Below are 15662 nucleotides of genomic sequence, written 5' to 3'. Positions count from 1 at the left end.
ATTTTTGCCACATGAGATCACTAAAGTTCAATTTGGAATTTGCTCTTAGCTTCTGTAAGCTTTTAATCGGTCCTGAAGCGATCTAAACCTAACTCAATTAAAAATCCTATAAGGGCAAAACGCATGATCTGTTCAGCTAAACAGAACAGACCAGATTGAGACCAAGCGTAGGCATTATGTATGGCATTATGTATATATAAAGTGAGACAAATATAGGTTTCCTCATTCTAACTTATTGCACCAGTTCAGCAGTGCAGCTACAAAGAACAGACCAATAATCGTTCTTGCGCTTCTCTCTGCATAAAGTGACAGGTACCGACGACCTCTGCGCATACTTGAGGTCTTGGACATATGCGGTGTATTCTTTTTTTCTTCAGAAAGAGATAAGACCTTATCTAGAAATGGCAACGTCCGAGAGCGATGGCGATTTCGAAAGCGCCGACGAAGAGTTAGGACGTGGTATGTCCTCTAAGAGAAATATACAAGCAACGACTTATTGGACGTCGCCAACGACAGTGGACTCTGAGTCAGACGATGATACTGAGTATGTTCAACATATGCCTTGCAGAAGTTCGAATCTACTGAAAAAACACGATATTTGGATAACCACCCTACCAGATGTACCGATGAATCCGATGACAGCAATTAACGATAATAAGACTGATAACAATGTCAAAGTTGAGAGCGATGTACATATGGGAAACTCAGCTGATTGTATAGAAAAAGCTTTTGATAAGCAAGAAGGTACATCCAGCTTGTTTCAGATTAGCAAACAGTCCATATCGAGCTCTATAATGAAAAACAAAGATGACAATCCTATAGTAGATTGTAGTAAGATTGCGGAACCAAAAGATATCATGTCTAAAGCAGAGACTACAAGATCAGCAGAAGTCTCTCGAACTTCACGACAAAATTCATCTCGTCAACAGGATGCAAAAAAATTAGGAACCAAGATTACAAAGCATAATATCAGTGAATTTCTTATTACAGATAGTATAGCTACAGAACAAGAGGATGAGCATTTAGTCAAGTGTTTAAACAAAGAATCTACACATTCTGAAAACAAAGATTCAGAATGTAGATTACCAAAAAAACCTGAAGATAAGTTAATAAATGATCAATTTGAATCACAGAGTATAGATAATATGCAAGAAATGGATATGCCTGAAGAACTAAAATCAAATAAAAAATTTAAAGATGTTTTTCAACCTGAAGGCTGGGAAGGTCTTGGAAATGATATTGAATTACCTGATGAATTGACGGAAGAGAAATTACAACCTATATTGGAAAGGCTTTCCTTAGCGAGTAAAGAACCAGAAAGTTCTTCAGATAGGGGTAATTGGGGTAATTGGGGAAATTGGGGTGTAACTTCATTGATTAATACTGCTACTGCAGGTGTATCAACTTTGACTAATCATGTGTCACAAGGGCTAACACTTTTTGAAAATACAACAGAGATAGCACAAGCTCCAGAAATGATTGAGACAAAGCAGGAAGAACTTACTACACCTAGTGGTATGATAAGAAAAAAATAAGTTTAATATTTTTAAATATATAAGAAATGTTTAATTTAATGTTTTGCATTAATAATATTAGTTATAATAATATGTCATAGGAACTTTTTATTATTTATAAATTTATGCAACTTTTTGAAACAAAGTTGCTATAACTCTGAAACAAGAATATGTATCAGATATATGTTTATCTGATTTTATTTAAGTACTGAATCTATTCAAGTAAATCCAACATATATCCTTATATTATTAACAGATGCAGAAACACCAAACACCCAAGTACAAGAAAGTTCATTATACGATTCATTTGGATTTGGGAATATTATATCAGGAGTATCTTCAATTACAAAATTAGTTGAATTGACTGGTAGTAAAGTCATGACGGGTGGTTTAGATACGTTAGAAGCAATTGGAAAAAAAACAATGGAGGTATTACAAGATGGTGATCCTGGATTGAAAAAGAAAAGGGCCTTCTTCATGAATGAAGCGGACAAGCCGATTTTATCGCAGATTCTTAGAGAAGCAAAAGAAAAAGCTGAAACCGAAGAGAGAACGCTCGAGGAACGTATATTATCTAGAAAAGTGCACTTCGAGACTCTCTTTGATGATTATCAAGGACTGGTCCATTTGGAAGCTTTAGAGATATTATCGAAACAAAGCAATATGAAGATTCAACAACACTTGATCGAACTTGACTCAGACGAATTGACATCTATGCAAGAAACGTTGGAGGAAATCAAAGAATTGTGCGATCTAGGCGACGAAGATGATGGGGATAAAGATAAGAAAGATTTCAAAACTAAATTAGAAACAGCTTGTCACGATCTCGGCGTTGACATCACTTATGAGAAGTTAAACAGTGTAAGAGAATATTCACAATAGCGACGGAATATTATTCATTCTATATTTATTTTATGTTTATCTATTACCCTGCTGAAGATAATGATCGCGATATTCTCAGGTTTGGACAGAAACGGAAACTTACCTCGCATCATCTTCAGCGCACACGAGTCAGGAGATCTTTCAAAGTGCTATATCGACACTGGCACAGTTCACCGCACTTTCTGTAGAAAGGTTTCACAAGACTGCGGAATTGCTATTGGTCAAAGAACGACGTAGCACAGTGAACGAAGCCGATGCCTTAGTGGAACTCACTAATATCTTATCTAAACAGATCAGTTCATTGGCAAATTTATTCTGCGATACGTTAAATCGGTTCACCGAGACCTCAGAGAAAGCGGGTGACATTAACGCAAATATAACAACGATTTTCTTAGAAGTAAGTATATAAATATTGAAATAATTATCGAATAAAATATGCAATTGTCTAAAAACTTTTCCTTCTCGTTATACAGGCAGCTAATGCAAATTCGTACATTCAAGACGCTTTTAGACTCCTCATTCCTATTTTGCAGATTGGTGCTATTTGATGAGATATTATAAGATGTAAAGGAATTCTTTTTAATGTTTATATTTAACGATATCTTCTATAAATTAAATGTAACTTCCGGCATAGGAAGAATAGAATCTTTAGTATTACTATATTATCTCATTTTATAAGTGTTTCCGTATTATCCTCTTTATTCGATGTAATATTAATATTCGAAAAAGGGACCAATTTTAGCTTGATATATTTGTCTATTCTTCACTATTACCAACTTTCGCAGTATTTCCTTTAGTTACGATCACGTGAGGAAATATATGAAAATATACAACGTTTGACAAACTGATCAGATTTCAATGGAAAATTTTGGTATACTTAGGTATTAATAATACTATTATTTCTCAGAATAATAAAATTTTAGATCTTTAATATAGTATGTAAAAGGTATGAGGATTAATATAAGAGGATATGTGTAATGTAAAATATGAATTTTAATAAAGTTTACCATGTATATATAAGTTTACTATGTAAATGTGATAAATACTAACAACATGCATAAAAATGACCAAAATATTACACGTATTTCATGATCGAAATATAGAACATGTAAAAATTACTTTCAAATTTTTTTACTTTATTATCATAAATGTTAACAAAGTCTGGCGAATGAAATATTCCAATGTGTACAGTGAATTGGACTAACAAAATTGAGATTGTGAAGATAATGAAGTATAAAGATATCTGAGACAAAGGTTTAGTGTTTTCCCCGTTTATTACCAACTGGAGGTTTCTGAAGCTGAAAGTTCGAGCTGGATTCGTTCGCTGGTGCAATCAAATTAGTTGTCGAGTTAAAGTTTAAACTCGCTGTCGGTGGTTTCATAGACGAGCCTATAGCACTATTAGTAGCAGACTGTATCGGTGTTGTGTTTTCCCAAACTGTAACAATATATCGAAAAACCATTAGTTTTTATTCATTTTAAATGTAAAAAATTAAACGTATAATAGCTAAAGCCATGAGGTATTCTCTTCACTATCAGTGATACTGTATTGTTCTGTTTACTATTTCTGACAATTATATTTTAAGACACGAACTCTAATTTTAATCATTAATACCTTCTGCCCCTGTTAAATATTTTATTTTTTATTGATAGTCGATATTTCAAAGTTAATGACATTTCTTCTTTTTCTTTTTTTGACACATTTAATATTCTTGTACATCACAAATGTATAATGTAAACATTTTCTGCATACTTGTAGGGTGCGTTTGAATTCATGACGAGCTCGATGATATCCTTTCATTAGTATTTATATTTATGTATACAAGCATTATTGCATAACATTGGCAAAGCCGAAAGCAGTGAAACACACATATACACACACACACACATACATATGTATGTAGATTTTTCCCAGATATATATATTTTTTCAATTTTTACAAGTTCTATTAGCTATTTAAAAAGTCTTAATTATGGAACTTAGAAAAATAAAGTCTTAACAAACATATATCTACACTAACGATTTCTGAAATATCCAGTTTCTTCATTAAGACAATCATTTTCTTTTTACAATTACATGCTGATATTTCAAATGTTTGGGGTATCAGTAATTTCTGTAGCCTGCAGATAAATATTAAAGATATTAAGAAAAAAAAAGAATACAAAAAATATATAAAGAAATATTTAACAAATATAAGTTGAAAAATAGAAATAGATCATAGGCCATCTGTCAACTGTTATTGATAATTTGAATCTTCGAGTTTAGTTATATTAACAATATAATTATTTAAATTTGCGAACGCGCACATTGTGTATGTGTACGTGTGTGTGTATATAGAAGGCGCTATCATCCGTTAAAAAAGCATGACCTCGTGATTGAGTCTTCAATAGCACATCCCAAAATGGAAAGTATACAGAAGATTAATAATATAATCATTTATACGAAAAATAACTTTATAGGAGACTTAGACAAAGAAGCATGTTATTCCCTTTTCCCGTAACACCCACAATTGACAACACAAAGAAAAATTTGAAATAAAAATTTAATACCTTAATAACTAAAATACAGCCCCTACTTTTTTCCTGGAAAGGCAAAGTCAAATTTTCAAATCAAATGAATAAAAATCAAAACCAACTAATTATGAACACACGTTAATTCTACTAGTATTTAATAATAAACGGCGTTATATGTTAGTAAGTTCTACCTCATAACTAGATCCACGCAAGACCTGAAGGTAGGAGATCTTTAGGGGGACGGTTAAAGTCATTTTTAAGGAATCTTTTACTCTTAAAGTAAGGATATATATATGTAAATATATATAAATATAAATATATTTATACATATTTACGCATATATATATATGTATATATTAAAATAACCGATATAACATATATAGAAAACCTATTTACCTAAAGAATTTCGTGTTTCATAACTCGCCGGCCTGTTTGAGTTCAATGCCGTCGACGATAAAAAGCTTTTATTTCCTGTAAGCATTATTAATTTTCGTTGAAAACCTACAATGTTTATGTGTAGTGTAATGACAAAAATGTAGAAAGATGATTACCTGGTCCAAAGGGTGTAGGACCACTTGTAATCTTTTCAATACTGCTCCGATTAGATTTACTGTTTTCCTTGATGTTGTCGAAAACATTAGTATTATCCTTCAATACATATTTCCGGAAATTGAGATATTGTTCCTTCTGTTGTTGCACTTTAGCGTGCACACTTTGCAATCTGCCAGCGACTGCTACCAGAGACTCATGTAATTTACTCATGGCCATTGTCAATTCTAACAACAAAGCGATACGATTAATCATCACCAATCAACACTAATGAATTTATTCAACGAAAAAAATAATATACCTTGCGGCGTTAGCGTTCTGGGTGCCATCATGGCTTGTATGTGTTTCTCTGTTGTCTCAATTTGCGATCTAAATAACATCAGATCGTGTTCAAAGTTCTCAACTAATTCCATGAAGAACTGCAGAGGCGCGTTATTTTCGTACTGTAAACCCGGCGGAGTATCGTGAGTTCTTTGAGCTATTTCTGCATTTTGTAGCGCCCTCGCCGTGTCCTGCTTCAGTTTATCAGCAAAAGAACGATCTCGTTGCACAGAACCAGACAAGATAGATAAAATTTCCATTAAAGATGCTGTATCTTCAGAACACCGATTCAACGGTCTCGCCGAGCCTCTCGCAATGTCCGAAGATAGGACTTTTTGCGTTTTAACAAAGTCCCTAATATAAGACAAAAACAGATAATGTTATAATGATAATTATAATTATCAATACTCTGCATGTATGTATTAAGATAATTACTTGAATTTATCTATGGTTTGCATAAACTCATTCGGCAATAAATTCTCCTTGGCTGCTGTTGAACTGCTATTTCCTTGAGATAAACCCTTGTTGTTGATAGAAATGTCCAAACCACCAAGTCCTCGACCTGTACTAGTTGTAGTAGTAGTAGCGGCAACTACTGGCTTGGTACCTAGCAAAATACTTCCAGTTCCAGATGCAAATACAGCTGTACATAAATCAACTATAACAGCCTTTTCTTACCATGAAAATAATGATTTGACAAATCAGTAGATAATGAAATATACGTACTATTGGTAGTAGAGGTTCCAAAAGTCAAACTTCCCGTTGCAGGTGTATTAGATGTAACTCCAAATGTTGGGACACTTGTTGTAGCTGATGTCCCAAAGGTAAGGCCTGTGAATAAAGGTGCGGATGTGCTAGGAGTGGGAAATAAACTAGGTGCGGTAGTCATTGTGATAGCTGTATTGGATCCTAGGAGCAAACTACCAGATTGTGCTTGCGTAGAAGTTGTCGGAATGCTACCAAATCCAAAATTGAGATTCATAGACGTTGTTGGAGTAGAGAGAGCACTGAACGTTAATGAACCAAAAGATGTCGTGGGGGTAGTGCCAAATGATGTTGTGGTTGGAGTACCAAATGATGTATTGCTCAGATTAAAACCAGTTGCTAGTCTAAAAAAATAATTGAATATATATATATATATATTTCATAAAATTATTCATGTGCCGTTATTTATTATCATGCAATAATAATACAATAGTTTTGTCGATGATTGAAAATTAACTTCAACAAAATTATACGCACTTCTGCGTTCCAAATCCAAAACCTGTGTTATTAGATGTAATTGCTGGAGTGCCAAATGTAAATGCCATTTTTTTTCTACCGTAAATAAATGTGTTGCACACACAATGAATAACTTTGATGATATAAACACGTCACAATGATAAACAATTACAACTCTTCTCTTTCACGTTCTTACGCTTCATAAGATATAAATCTAATCAGATCTAACTTGTTTGGTACCTATGAAAGAATTCTGTGATAAATGGCAGCACTATAGGGTCTTTGCCTAATAGGTTACACGCATGACGCGACGCTTGAAGTTTTACGTTAGTCAATCAACGTGCTGTTCTTCCGGAAGAGCTAAAAGTTTATTGGCTACGATGTTGCTTTTTGTCGTGCGGTAAATGTTAGGGACTTTAAAAATATTCTCTCAATAATATTTGTATGATAAATGAAATAATAACCTTATTTGCTTTAAATTATGACGTAGTTATTTTTTAGAGCACTTAAAAGCCAGTATTTAAAATTAATGAGAACTAAATGTTAACTATTTGTACTCTACTCTTTGTAAGTGAATATTTCTATTTTTATAAGCAGAGTTGCTTTTAAACTAAATGATAAAAATAGGTCCAATGATATCTTTTTCTAAATCATCTTGACAGCAAAAGAAATAAGAAAAACAGCTTCCATTAAAAAAAATATTGAAGTAACTTTTATGCAACCTTGACATTATCATCCAAGTCAAATCATTACGATGATTTGATCTGGTCTTATATCTTTTGTTTGAAACATTATTTTCTAACAGTACTTTGTTTCAAAGTATTAAATAATTCCGACATTTTTCCTCGCTCTGGATATGGTTGGCACAATTTTCAAATTTTATCAAAATCTAAAAATAAAGACCAATCAAATTCTTGAGTTCATTGAGCGGTAATGGTGCAAGTATTGCCTAGCAACCACTTGACATTACATTGACATGCAATTCTGAGTATCGCCGCGAAAATATCGTACACGTTGACAGTTGGAAATGACTTGAAAGAGGAAGTTGTTACAATGACAGACGAAGTTCGACTAGAAGTAATAAAGAAGACGCAAGATATACTTGGGAAATACTTTAAGAAACCACCGTTAACCGATAAATTACTCCGCAAACCACCTTTTCGTTTTCTCCACGACATCATATCGACCGTAACGTATCGATTATATATATTTGGCACTTTTAGTGGTGTGTGCGTTTGTTTAATTCATAAAGCTAGTAAATTGATTTTTCAATTAATTTCAATTAAAAGTTTGAAATATTTTTGAAATATTTTTGAAATATTATGGGTAAAAATTTATTTCAGGTTATTGCGCAGACGGGTTTTTTGGAGGGATTATTTACGGAGGAAGAATTAAATTCTGATAATATAAAAGACAAGGAAGCAAAACTTGCTTTCTTGACAAAACTTATTGATGTTGTCAGTGAGTATCTTATATTTTACTGTTAAATGTAAATCTTTTTCAAATGTAAATGTCTTTTTCATGCTAAGATTACACAATATTATTAATACATAATATATAATACATATATAATATATATATAAAATATATATAATATTATATATTAAACATATATATAGCATTAGATTGAAAAATCCTTTGCAAACTTTGTAATAGTTATTAAAAAATTAAAAAAAGATCTTGTATATGCAAAAACAATTATATATATGTAAATAAAATATGTTTTAGAATTAATTTCAGGTGCAAATTTAACAGTTAGAGCCAGTAAGATTATCTCTGGTCAAGAAGCAACAAAGACAAATGAATTATTACAAGCTATTGGGAAAGCTCTTGATAAGAAAGTAATGTATTTTATTGTATATATAGTTATGTTTAATATCTTATAATTATCTTTAAAATAAATTGGTCTTTATTTTTAAAATAAATGAAAAACATTTCTGTCATATTTATGTTAGGTCAGTAGTGCAGAAGCAATTGAACATTATAAGAAGGGCATAGAGAAAAAAGCACAAGCAGGATCAAAGTTAAAATCTACAAATAAAGATGAAATTTCAAAGAAGCCTGCAACAAGACAGTTTTCACAAACAAGAAAGTCGTCGGAAAAAGAGAAAATCTCGGCAGAGCAAAAGAAAAGATCCTCCAGTACGGGGAAAATAGCATCGAGTGAAGCAAAACACACCAAGGGCAAGACTGATGAGAGAAAGATGAGAGAAAAGAAGGAAAAAAGTTCAAAGAATGTTGAGCCAATAGATATCCCAGTGACTGAGGTAGAATACGAAAAAAAGAGCTACATCATGATTTAAAGTAAAATCGTTTATATTTGACCATAAAGTTTGAAAAAAAAATTGAAGAAAAAATTCTTCATTCATTTTCTAAGTAACCTCAAACATTACACATGTGTTTACAAACTTAAAAAAAATTTTACTTCATTTTTTATATTTTTAGTCAGTTGAAGAAAAAGTTCCCACTTCAGCGCAAAAGAGGAGGTCTTCCTCATCTGCTAAAACGAAACAGAATGTCACGGCATCAATGGATGCGGTCGAGCCAATAGAGGAGCAGATGCAACATAGGAGCTCTTCAAGTAGAATAAGACATTCAGCACAAGCAAGCGGCTCGCGGGAAATAGTAGCAAATTTGTCTACAGAATCTGTCAATGAAGAACAAGATACACTGATCAGCAATCATATCATGGAAACTAAAGAAAATGGGATACCAGAAGAAGACAAAATTCTGCAAAACACTGAGAACGGTCGATTAATATCAGATCTCGTAGGATCTCAAGTCGAAACTAGTGAAACAACGTAATGTTCGATCTTATGAGTTTATTGTCAATGACATCAGAGTACGAGTTACGGTAGTAACTGATGTTTAACTTGACATTTATTCTAGCGTTTTACAACAACTGAATACAAGGCCTAAAACTTCATTAAGACCGCCCAGCGCAAGACCTATTAGTGCCAGGCCAGCAGCACCCAGAATGAGAGCAAAAGCAGAACTGATCATCAATGAAGAAATACAGTAAGACAATAGCATAATTGTGTGAGAGATGTCATTTTGTTAAAAGTATTAAACGGAAATTATGCGCAGAACACCATTGGGCAACATCAGCGTCATTGTAGAGAATTCCGATTTGAAAGATGATGATGATGCTGAAGATATGGTGGTGATGGAAGCCAAGGGAAGTAGCGGCGATTTCCTGGAGAATGGAGATTACAAAATAGACAATCAGTTGATGCAGGAGCACGGGCACCTTGTGGCACAAATCTTAGAGACCCAGAGGGAGTTAGTCAATACAGACAATGTTGACGTAATGCCAAAGAAAGTGGACATTGTAAGAGATCGCGAGACTTTTTTATATAAAAAAAGATATTTGATTGTTTTCACAAAATCCTATAGTGGTTGTTGTTACAATGTTTTGAAAAGATATAACATTATTTTGTTATCTAGTGAATCTAAATGAATCTATTCGAATATAGGCTTGGGAATCAGGTTCAAAACGTGATCGAGAAGCCGCAGTCAAGGAAATTGACAAATTAAGAGGGACTATACAGACGTTAACGCGTACAACAAATCCTTTAGGGAAACTGTTGGATTATCTACAAGTAATATATTAAACTATTGTATAATTATAAAAAGATTAATTACATATTAGACATCAATCAACATTTCTTACGAAATTATGTTTGAGTTTAGGAAGATGTAGAAATGATGGAAAAAGAATTTTCAGACTGGGAAAATCAATACCATCAGCTGAGTGAGCAACTAGAAAGAGAGCAAAAGTATGTAAACATAATTTCTATTATAAATTAATATAAGTCTCAGGAGCAGTCACCATAACTTAGCTTCAATAAATTTTTGTCTCAGAGAAACGCAAGAAATAATAGAGCCTATGAAGGAAACATTAAAGGAAATCGAGAGTAATATAAAAACTCAATTAGATAAAATATGTCAAGTAAAGTCACAAATTATGAAAAATGATCAGAAAATTCAGCGACTACTTAATGGTCATTTATAATATGTAGCCAGTAACTACATGCATTAGGCTGTAAATATTTTTTATAGGCCAAAATGAAGGTCAGATGTCTTGTTGTAGATTACATATCTTGAAAGTTTCACATGTAAACGATACTTTACGTGTGAAATGTTTTTATTTATGTTTTACAGTTATTATAGATGTACTTAATACTTAGATATTTGCTGTGTACATATTATTTATCCCTGTAAAATATATAAAACTTTTAGAAATTTATATCATGTCTAATTCTTTCTGTGTTATCTCAATCAATATATTAAATTTAATTCCATTAAATATTGGAAATTACAATCAATATCTGTTTATATCTTTTACTGAAAAATAATATTCACTTTGATAAAAAATTTCTTGTGATATACCTTGTTAAATTTCATATTTATTTCGTACTTCCGCAAGTTCTTCCTCGGGTATCTTCTCGAACGTTTCACAATATAAGAACATATGTTTCAAGTCTGAAAATATTTTAAGATTTATATAATTGAATTTTTAAGGAGGATTTTATCAATAAAAAAATAAATATTGTTTTACCTTGCTTCTCAGAATTACTTGTGAACATAATGAGTGCTCTAAATCTCCTAACATTACTAAGATCCTTCAGATATGAAAATATAGATTCCTGTCTTTTTATGAACTTTGTCTTAAGTACTGTTAATATATCACTAAAAATATTGCTTTCCATTGAATCTTGAAATATATTTGGTAAACTGCCTGATGGTAATTGCTGAAAAAAAAATTTCGCCTCAAATTTTCTAGTATAATTCATATAAAAAATTCACACATACACTTTTATACACTCCATACATAAAAAATTACTCACCTTTAAATATTTATATCGAAAATCAGACGAGATATACTTCCTCCAATTTGTAAGAAATTGTACTGCACTTTTGGGAATAGGAAGTACTTCCGGATGATTCTCAGAAATATCTTTTCCTAATTCAGGTTTAGATTTTGTAACACTTTCTTTGCATTTTACAGTATCATCAGGAGGTATGTCTAACAACTCTTTAACTGTAATGCATGTGTTAATTTCCTTCTCGAAAGGTTTAGTTAAATCAGCCTCTTGTATAGAAATCTTTTTAAATGGCTCCTAATTAAGAGAAAAATGTAACATTTTCTTGTATAAATATCACAAAATATAAATTTAAGTTTTGAATTACCTTTGAACGTAAATGAGGTGGTTTTCCAACAAGTTTTAGGATTTTAACATTATCTTTTTCTGGAAGCCAATATGGAATATATGGTTTGGTTTCTTGGCTTGTTACAGTTGTTGGTTTTACAGTAGATTTTATATTTATGTTATTCTTATTATTATTTTCTTTGGTGTCTATTATTTCCTTATTTGATTTCACTTCAGCCAATATCTTCTTAGCAACCTTTTCTTCTATCGGAATGTCATCAATTATATCTTCTTTAGATACATCTGTCTAAAAATAAACATCTGTCTATATATAAATATCTATTTGCATCCAGTAATGACATAAAGAGCTTCTGCATACTTTGGAATTTTCAAGTTGTTTATTAACTTGAATAAGCAATGTTTTTGTTTCCTTGTTAGAAGGTTCTAATATCAAGATTTTCTCTATGTCTTGTTTTGCTTCTTTATATTTCTTCAATCCTATCCTAGCTGTTGCTCGTCTATGGTAAGCTTTCACATAAGTATCATTTATTTGTATTGCAAATGAACAATCTTGTTCTGCTGAATATAGGCTGTATAACACATTCAAAATCATAAATTCATAATTTAATTGCAAATTAATTGCAATTAATCGCAAAATCATAATTTCATATAAAATTAAACAAACCCATCATAAATTATTTATAATATTCTTTAAATATAAAATTTACTTGTCTTGCTTTAAATAACAGTGTGCACGATTTGCATAAAAGGTAGCAATAAAAGGAGAGATTTCTATTGCTTTACTATATAAAGCAATTGCTTTATCCCATTTCTTTTGTTGTACAAAACAATTGCCTTTCTCCTTGTACTCCATTGCTATTCTGTGATTTTCCTCTAATTGATCTTTAGATATAGTTATCTTTGAATTATTGGGTTGTGCTTCTCCTTCTAAATCGTTACAAGCTTGATCCTTTGTGTTACAACATATAATAATGACTTATTATCAAGAATTCTTAACAGTTTTAATCCATGAATACAATATATAATATATATATATATATATATATATATATATATATATATATACATACCATTTTGCTTACATCAAATTTGTCCCATGATGCAAAATCATATGACTTTATTCGCTTAGGATTTTCAGTACTTTTGCTTTCTTTTGTCACAGGGCTTTTTTTAATCTTGCTTCTAACTGGAGGTAATATTTGCTGTAAGATATATACATGTATATATTTGCATACATGAATATGTATCTATAATATAGCTGATTCAATGCCACTAGTAGTTAATATTTATTACATTTTGTAAAATAAGTACTTTTTATAAACGAATATATCTAACACAAAAAGAATTGTACCAAGTAAATATAAGATGAAGTCAGTCAATAGTCAACATTAATATCAGATTTTACTTTAAAAACAGTTTGTAATTTTAAATTAACATCAGCAGCATCTTGAATTAACTCTTTTGAACATATAAACATTTATTTCTTAATTTCTTATTTATAGACATACCTGTTCATTATATTCGTTCAATAACTCTTGTTCTTTTTGTTTCATCATCTTCTCCCAATTTTTCATATCACAAAACTCGCTTTGCAAGTCTTCGAAATTGTCTTTCACTTGCTTTTGCAACAACGTGGACTTATTCAATTCCATAATTTAGAATAAGATCACGAGCGAGCTATTTAATAAATTATGTCTCCTTAACTGAAAATAATATTGATTATATTATGTTGTTAGGTTAAGCTTTTTTTTTATGAAACAGTAGGCGCTACGTGAACTGCGTTCCGAAATTCACTGCTAATACTAAAAATAAATAGTTTGTGTCACGTATACTATAGGTTTTCAGTGCTGTTAATATCGGAACGAAACCATGATAGGTACATTCTCTCTCTCTCTCTCTCTCTTTCTCAATTCTATAATCGCTCCTAGCGCTCAGTGAATTTTGAATCTGATTGGTTAATACTTTAAGACTTTGACTAAATTTGAAAATATGCACCAATCAAGATCCAAAAGTTTACAAAGATCTTAAGCGTCGTCTACAATGGCAGTAAGCAGTAAGAAGTAAGCGTGAACAGTAAGAAATGGACAACCACAGTTGATTATTTTTGTCATAATCGATTATGGTTGGTTTATTTCTTACCGCTTACGCTTACTTTTTATTGCTTACTGCCATTGTAGACGACACTTAAAACTGCGTTCCGTTTCACGCATTATGCGCGCATTTTCTACAGTATACGTAACATGAACTATATATAAATGCGTGAAACAGAACGCGGCCTTAATGAACGATATAAAGTGGCACTAGTGCAGTTTCAAAGCGCCATGCTACTTAACGCCCGCGACATTCAGTTAAAGCGTGGTCTACAGCGTCGTCTAGAATGGCAGTAAGCAGTAAGAAGTAAGCGTGAACAGTAAGAAGATAGACACAATAGATTATTCTTGTAATAGTCGATTGTGATTGGTCTATTTTTATTCTTATTGCCTGTTGCCTGGCATTATGTTTAGGGTTTGAGGCTTTAAGGCCTAGTTCCACAACTTGCTTTAAACTCCGTTTAAAGCAAGTTGTGGAACTGGGCCTAAAAGTCGTTCTACATCGAAATTTAAAGACGCCATTTTAAAACTTACGAGAATAATTGATTGTGATTGGTCAGTTTCTTTACTGCTACGTTTACTGCTTACATACATTTGTGTGTGATGGCCTTAAGGCTGCAGCGAGTAATTTCAAACTCTATTTTTTAATGGTTGCAAATATGTAAGTTGAAAATTGTAAGTAATATTATGATGAGTTGTGCTAAACTATTTTCAACTTATTTATTAAAGCTTGTACTTCAATTGCATTGTATTGTATTGTAATTGCATTTTGAAATTTTACATTGTCGATACACACGAACTTATACTTTATTTAATTTTTGATGTTATTGTGTGCTTGCAATATTTATCTGTTAAAATCGCATCCTATAAATGACATATCTGTAGCAATGTGTTGTCATACATATGTGTTATATTATTTTAATGTTGTTGCAATCCTATAAGAAACTTTTCGAAATCATGTATCGGACATTACAATTTCACAATTAAATTTCTGTACAACATTTTTGCAACCTTTCTAAATTGCATGGGATGTCTTTCTGCTATAGTTTATTCGGGTATAGCGAACAAAGCTAAATAGCATGCATATGGCACGCTTGTAATATTCTAGTGTATGTCAAATTAGAGTACGCCTTCGCAGTATTAACGGACCCGATAGCGCATGCGATTGGATTAATTGCTATCTCCACTTGCACTTTTTTACATTCGCTGCATTTAAAGCAGACGTATATACGAATATTAACGAAAGAAAAGGGAGAAAGGAAGGGCGCGCAAAATTTAACCAACACCTATATTATTGTAGAATATATCGCTTTTCTATTTTAAGCACGAGAAAGAGAGAGAGAGAGAGAGAGAGAGAGAGAGAGAGAGACTGACTTAAAACATATGCGTCCAGAGAAC

The 15662-nt window shown here is 31.9% G+C and overlaps 4 protein-coding genes across 12 annotated transcripts; 2 read left to right on the top strand and 2 right to left on the bottom strand.

Annotated features, from left to right (window-relative positions):
* Positions 1 to 223: 223 nt before the first annotated feature.
* Positions 224 to 3514, top strand: LOC105182635 (protein FAM114A2). The gene is made up of 4 exons (XM_011140260.3): positions 224 to 1515; positions 1771 to 2375; positions 2476 to 2793; positions 2870 to 3514. Exons 1-4 carry the CDS (start codon positions 402 to 404, stop codon positions 2942 to 2944), a joined length of 2112 nt encoding a protein of 703 aa, XP_011138562.1. The 5' UTR covers positions 224 to 401; the 3' UTR covers positions 2945 to 3514.
* On the bottom strand, positions 3512 to 7280 carry Nup58 (nuclear pore complex protein Nup58). 6 transcript variants are annotated; one of them, XM_025303483.1, is made up of 8 exons: positions 7022 to 7278; positions 6704 to 6888; positions 6506 to 6610; positions 6215 to 6386; positions 5760 to 6133; positions 5461 to 5685; positions 5306 to 5380; positions 3512 to 3834 (listed from the first exon to the last, which is right to left on the bottom strand). In XM_025303483.1, exons 1-8 carry the CDS (start codon positions 7087 to 7089, stop codon positions 3653 to 3655), a joined length of 1386 nt encoding a protein of 461 aa, XP_025159268.1. In that variant the 5' UTR covers positions 7090 to 7278; the 3' UTR covers positions 3512 to 3652. The 6 variants fall into 6 exon arrangements, with proteins under 6 accessions (XP_025159268.1, XP_025159267.1, XP_011138762.2 ...); XM_025303482.1 differs by having other exon boundaries at positions 6215 to 6422; positions 7022 to 7277; XM_011140624.3 differs by adding an exon at positions 4946 to 4978 and having other exon boundaries at positions 3773 to 3834; positions 6215 to 6422; positions 6506 to 6888; positions 7022 to 7280.
* Positions 7281 to 7841: 561 nt separating this feature from the next.
* Positions 7842 to 11045, top strand: IFT54 (intraflagellar transport 54). Of its 3 annotated transcripts, none has more exons than XM_011141014.3 (10): positions 7849 to 8188; positions 8344 to 8461; positions 8741 to 8841; positions 8956 to 9267; positions 9446 to 9801; positions 9890 to 10018; positions 10088 to 10331; positions 10477 to 10602; positions 10694 to 10779; positions 10865 to 11045. In XM_011141014.3, exons 1-10 carry the CDS (start codon positions 8054 to 8056, stop codon positions 11013 to 11015), a joined length of 1758 nt encoding a protein of 585 aa, XP_011139316.1. In that variant the 5' UTR covers positions 7849 to 8053; the 3' UTR covers positions 11016 to 11045. The 3 variants fall into 3 exon arrangements, with proteins under 3 accessions (XP_011139401.1, XP_011139316.1, XP_011139239.1); XM_011140937.3 differs by having other exon boundaries at positions 8729 to 8841; XM_011141099.3 differs by lacking the exons at positions 10694 to 10779; positions 10865 to 11045 and having other exon boundaries at positions 7842 to 8188; positions 8729 to 8841; positions 10448 to 10501.
* A 54-nt stretch (positions 11046 to 11099) lies between these two features.
* spag (RNA polymerase II-associated protein spaghetti) lies at positions 11100 to 13944 on the bottom strand. 2 transcript variants are annotated; one of them, XM_011140751.3, is made up of 9 exons: positions 13683 to 13944; positions 13245 to 13376; positions 12882 to 13123; positions 12533 to 12743; positions 12194 to 12460; positions 11851 to 12123; positions 11562 to 11754; positions 11393 to 11485; positions 11100 to 11218 (listed from the first exon to the last, which is right to left on the bottom strand). In XM_011140751.3, exons 1-8 carry the CDS (start codon positions 13824 to 13826, stop codon positions 11397 to 11399), a joined length of 1551 nt encoding a protein of 516 aa, XP_011139053.1. In that variant the 5' UTR covers positions 13827 to 13944; the 3' UTR covers positions 11100 to 11218; positions 11393 to 11396. The 2 variants fall into 2 exon arrangements, with proteins under 2 accessions (XP_011139053.1, XP_011139128.1); XM_011140826.3 differs by having other exon boundaries at positions 13257 to 13376.
* Positions 13945 to 15662: the final 1718 nt, after the last annotated feature.

This window comes from Harpegnathos saltator, unplaced genomic scaffold (genome assembly GCF_003227715.2).
Source record: "Harpegnathos saltator strain DR-91 unplaced genomic scaffold, Hsal_v8.6 scaffold550, whole genome shotgun sequence".
NCBI classification, from domain to species: Eukaryota; Metazoa; Arthropoda; class Insecta; order Hymenoptera; family Formicidae; genus Harpegnathos; species Harpegnathos saltator.
Note: the sequence above shows the minus strand (reverse complement) of the source record. Positions and strands in the feature narration are given on the sequence as shown.

Coding starts and splice junctions, on each gene's coding strand:
- LOC105182635 (XM_011140260.3), top strand. CDS start 402: ATGGCAACGTCCGAGAGCGATGGCGATTTCGAAAGCGCCGACGAAGAG. Junction 1,516..1,770: donor AGAACTTACTACACCTAGTG/GTATGATAAGAA, acceptor TATTATTAACAG/ATGCAGAAACACCAAACACC. Junction 2,794..2,869: donor TAACAACGATTTTCTTAGAA/GTAAGTATATAA, acceptor CTCGTTATACAG/GCAGCTAATGCAAATTCGTA.
- Nup58 (XM_011140375.3), bottom strand. CDS start 7,089: ATGGCATTTACATTTGGCACTCCAGCAATTACATCTAATAACACAGGT. Junction 6,889..7,021: donor TTTGGATTTGGAACGCAGAA/GTGCGTATAATT, acceptor TTATTTTTTTAG/ACTAGCAACTGGTTTTAATC. Junction 6,423..6,505: donor TGGAACCTCTACTACCAATA/GTACGTATATTT, acceptor ATTTATGTACAG/CTGTATTTGCATCTGGAACT.
- IFT54 (XM_011140937.3), top strand. CDS start 8,054: ATGACAGACGAAGTTCGACTAGAAGTAATAAAGAAGACGCAAGATATA. Junction 10,332..10,476: donor TGCCAAAGAAAGTGGACATT/GTAAGAGATCGC, acceptor ATTCGAATATAG/GCTTGGGAATCAGGTTCAAA. Junction 10,780..10,864: donor CAACTAGAAAGAGAGCAAAA/GTATGTAAACAT, acceptor TTTTTGTCTCAG/AGAAACGCAAGAAATAATAG.
- spag (XM_011140751.3), bottom strand. CDS start 13,826: ATGGAATTGAATAAGTCCACGTTGTTGCAAAAGCAAGTGAAAGACAAT. Junction 12,124..12,193: donor CACCTCATTTACGTTCAAAG/GTAATTCAAAAC, acceptor TCTCTTAATTAG/GAGCCATTTAAAAAGATTTC. Junction 11,755..11,850: donor TTCGATATAAATATTTAAAG/GTGAGTAATTTT, acceptor TTTTTTTTTCAG/CAATTACCATCAGGCAGTTT.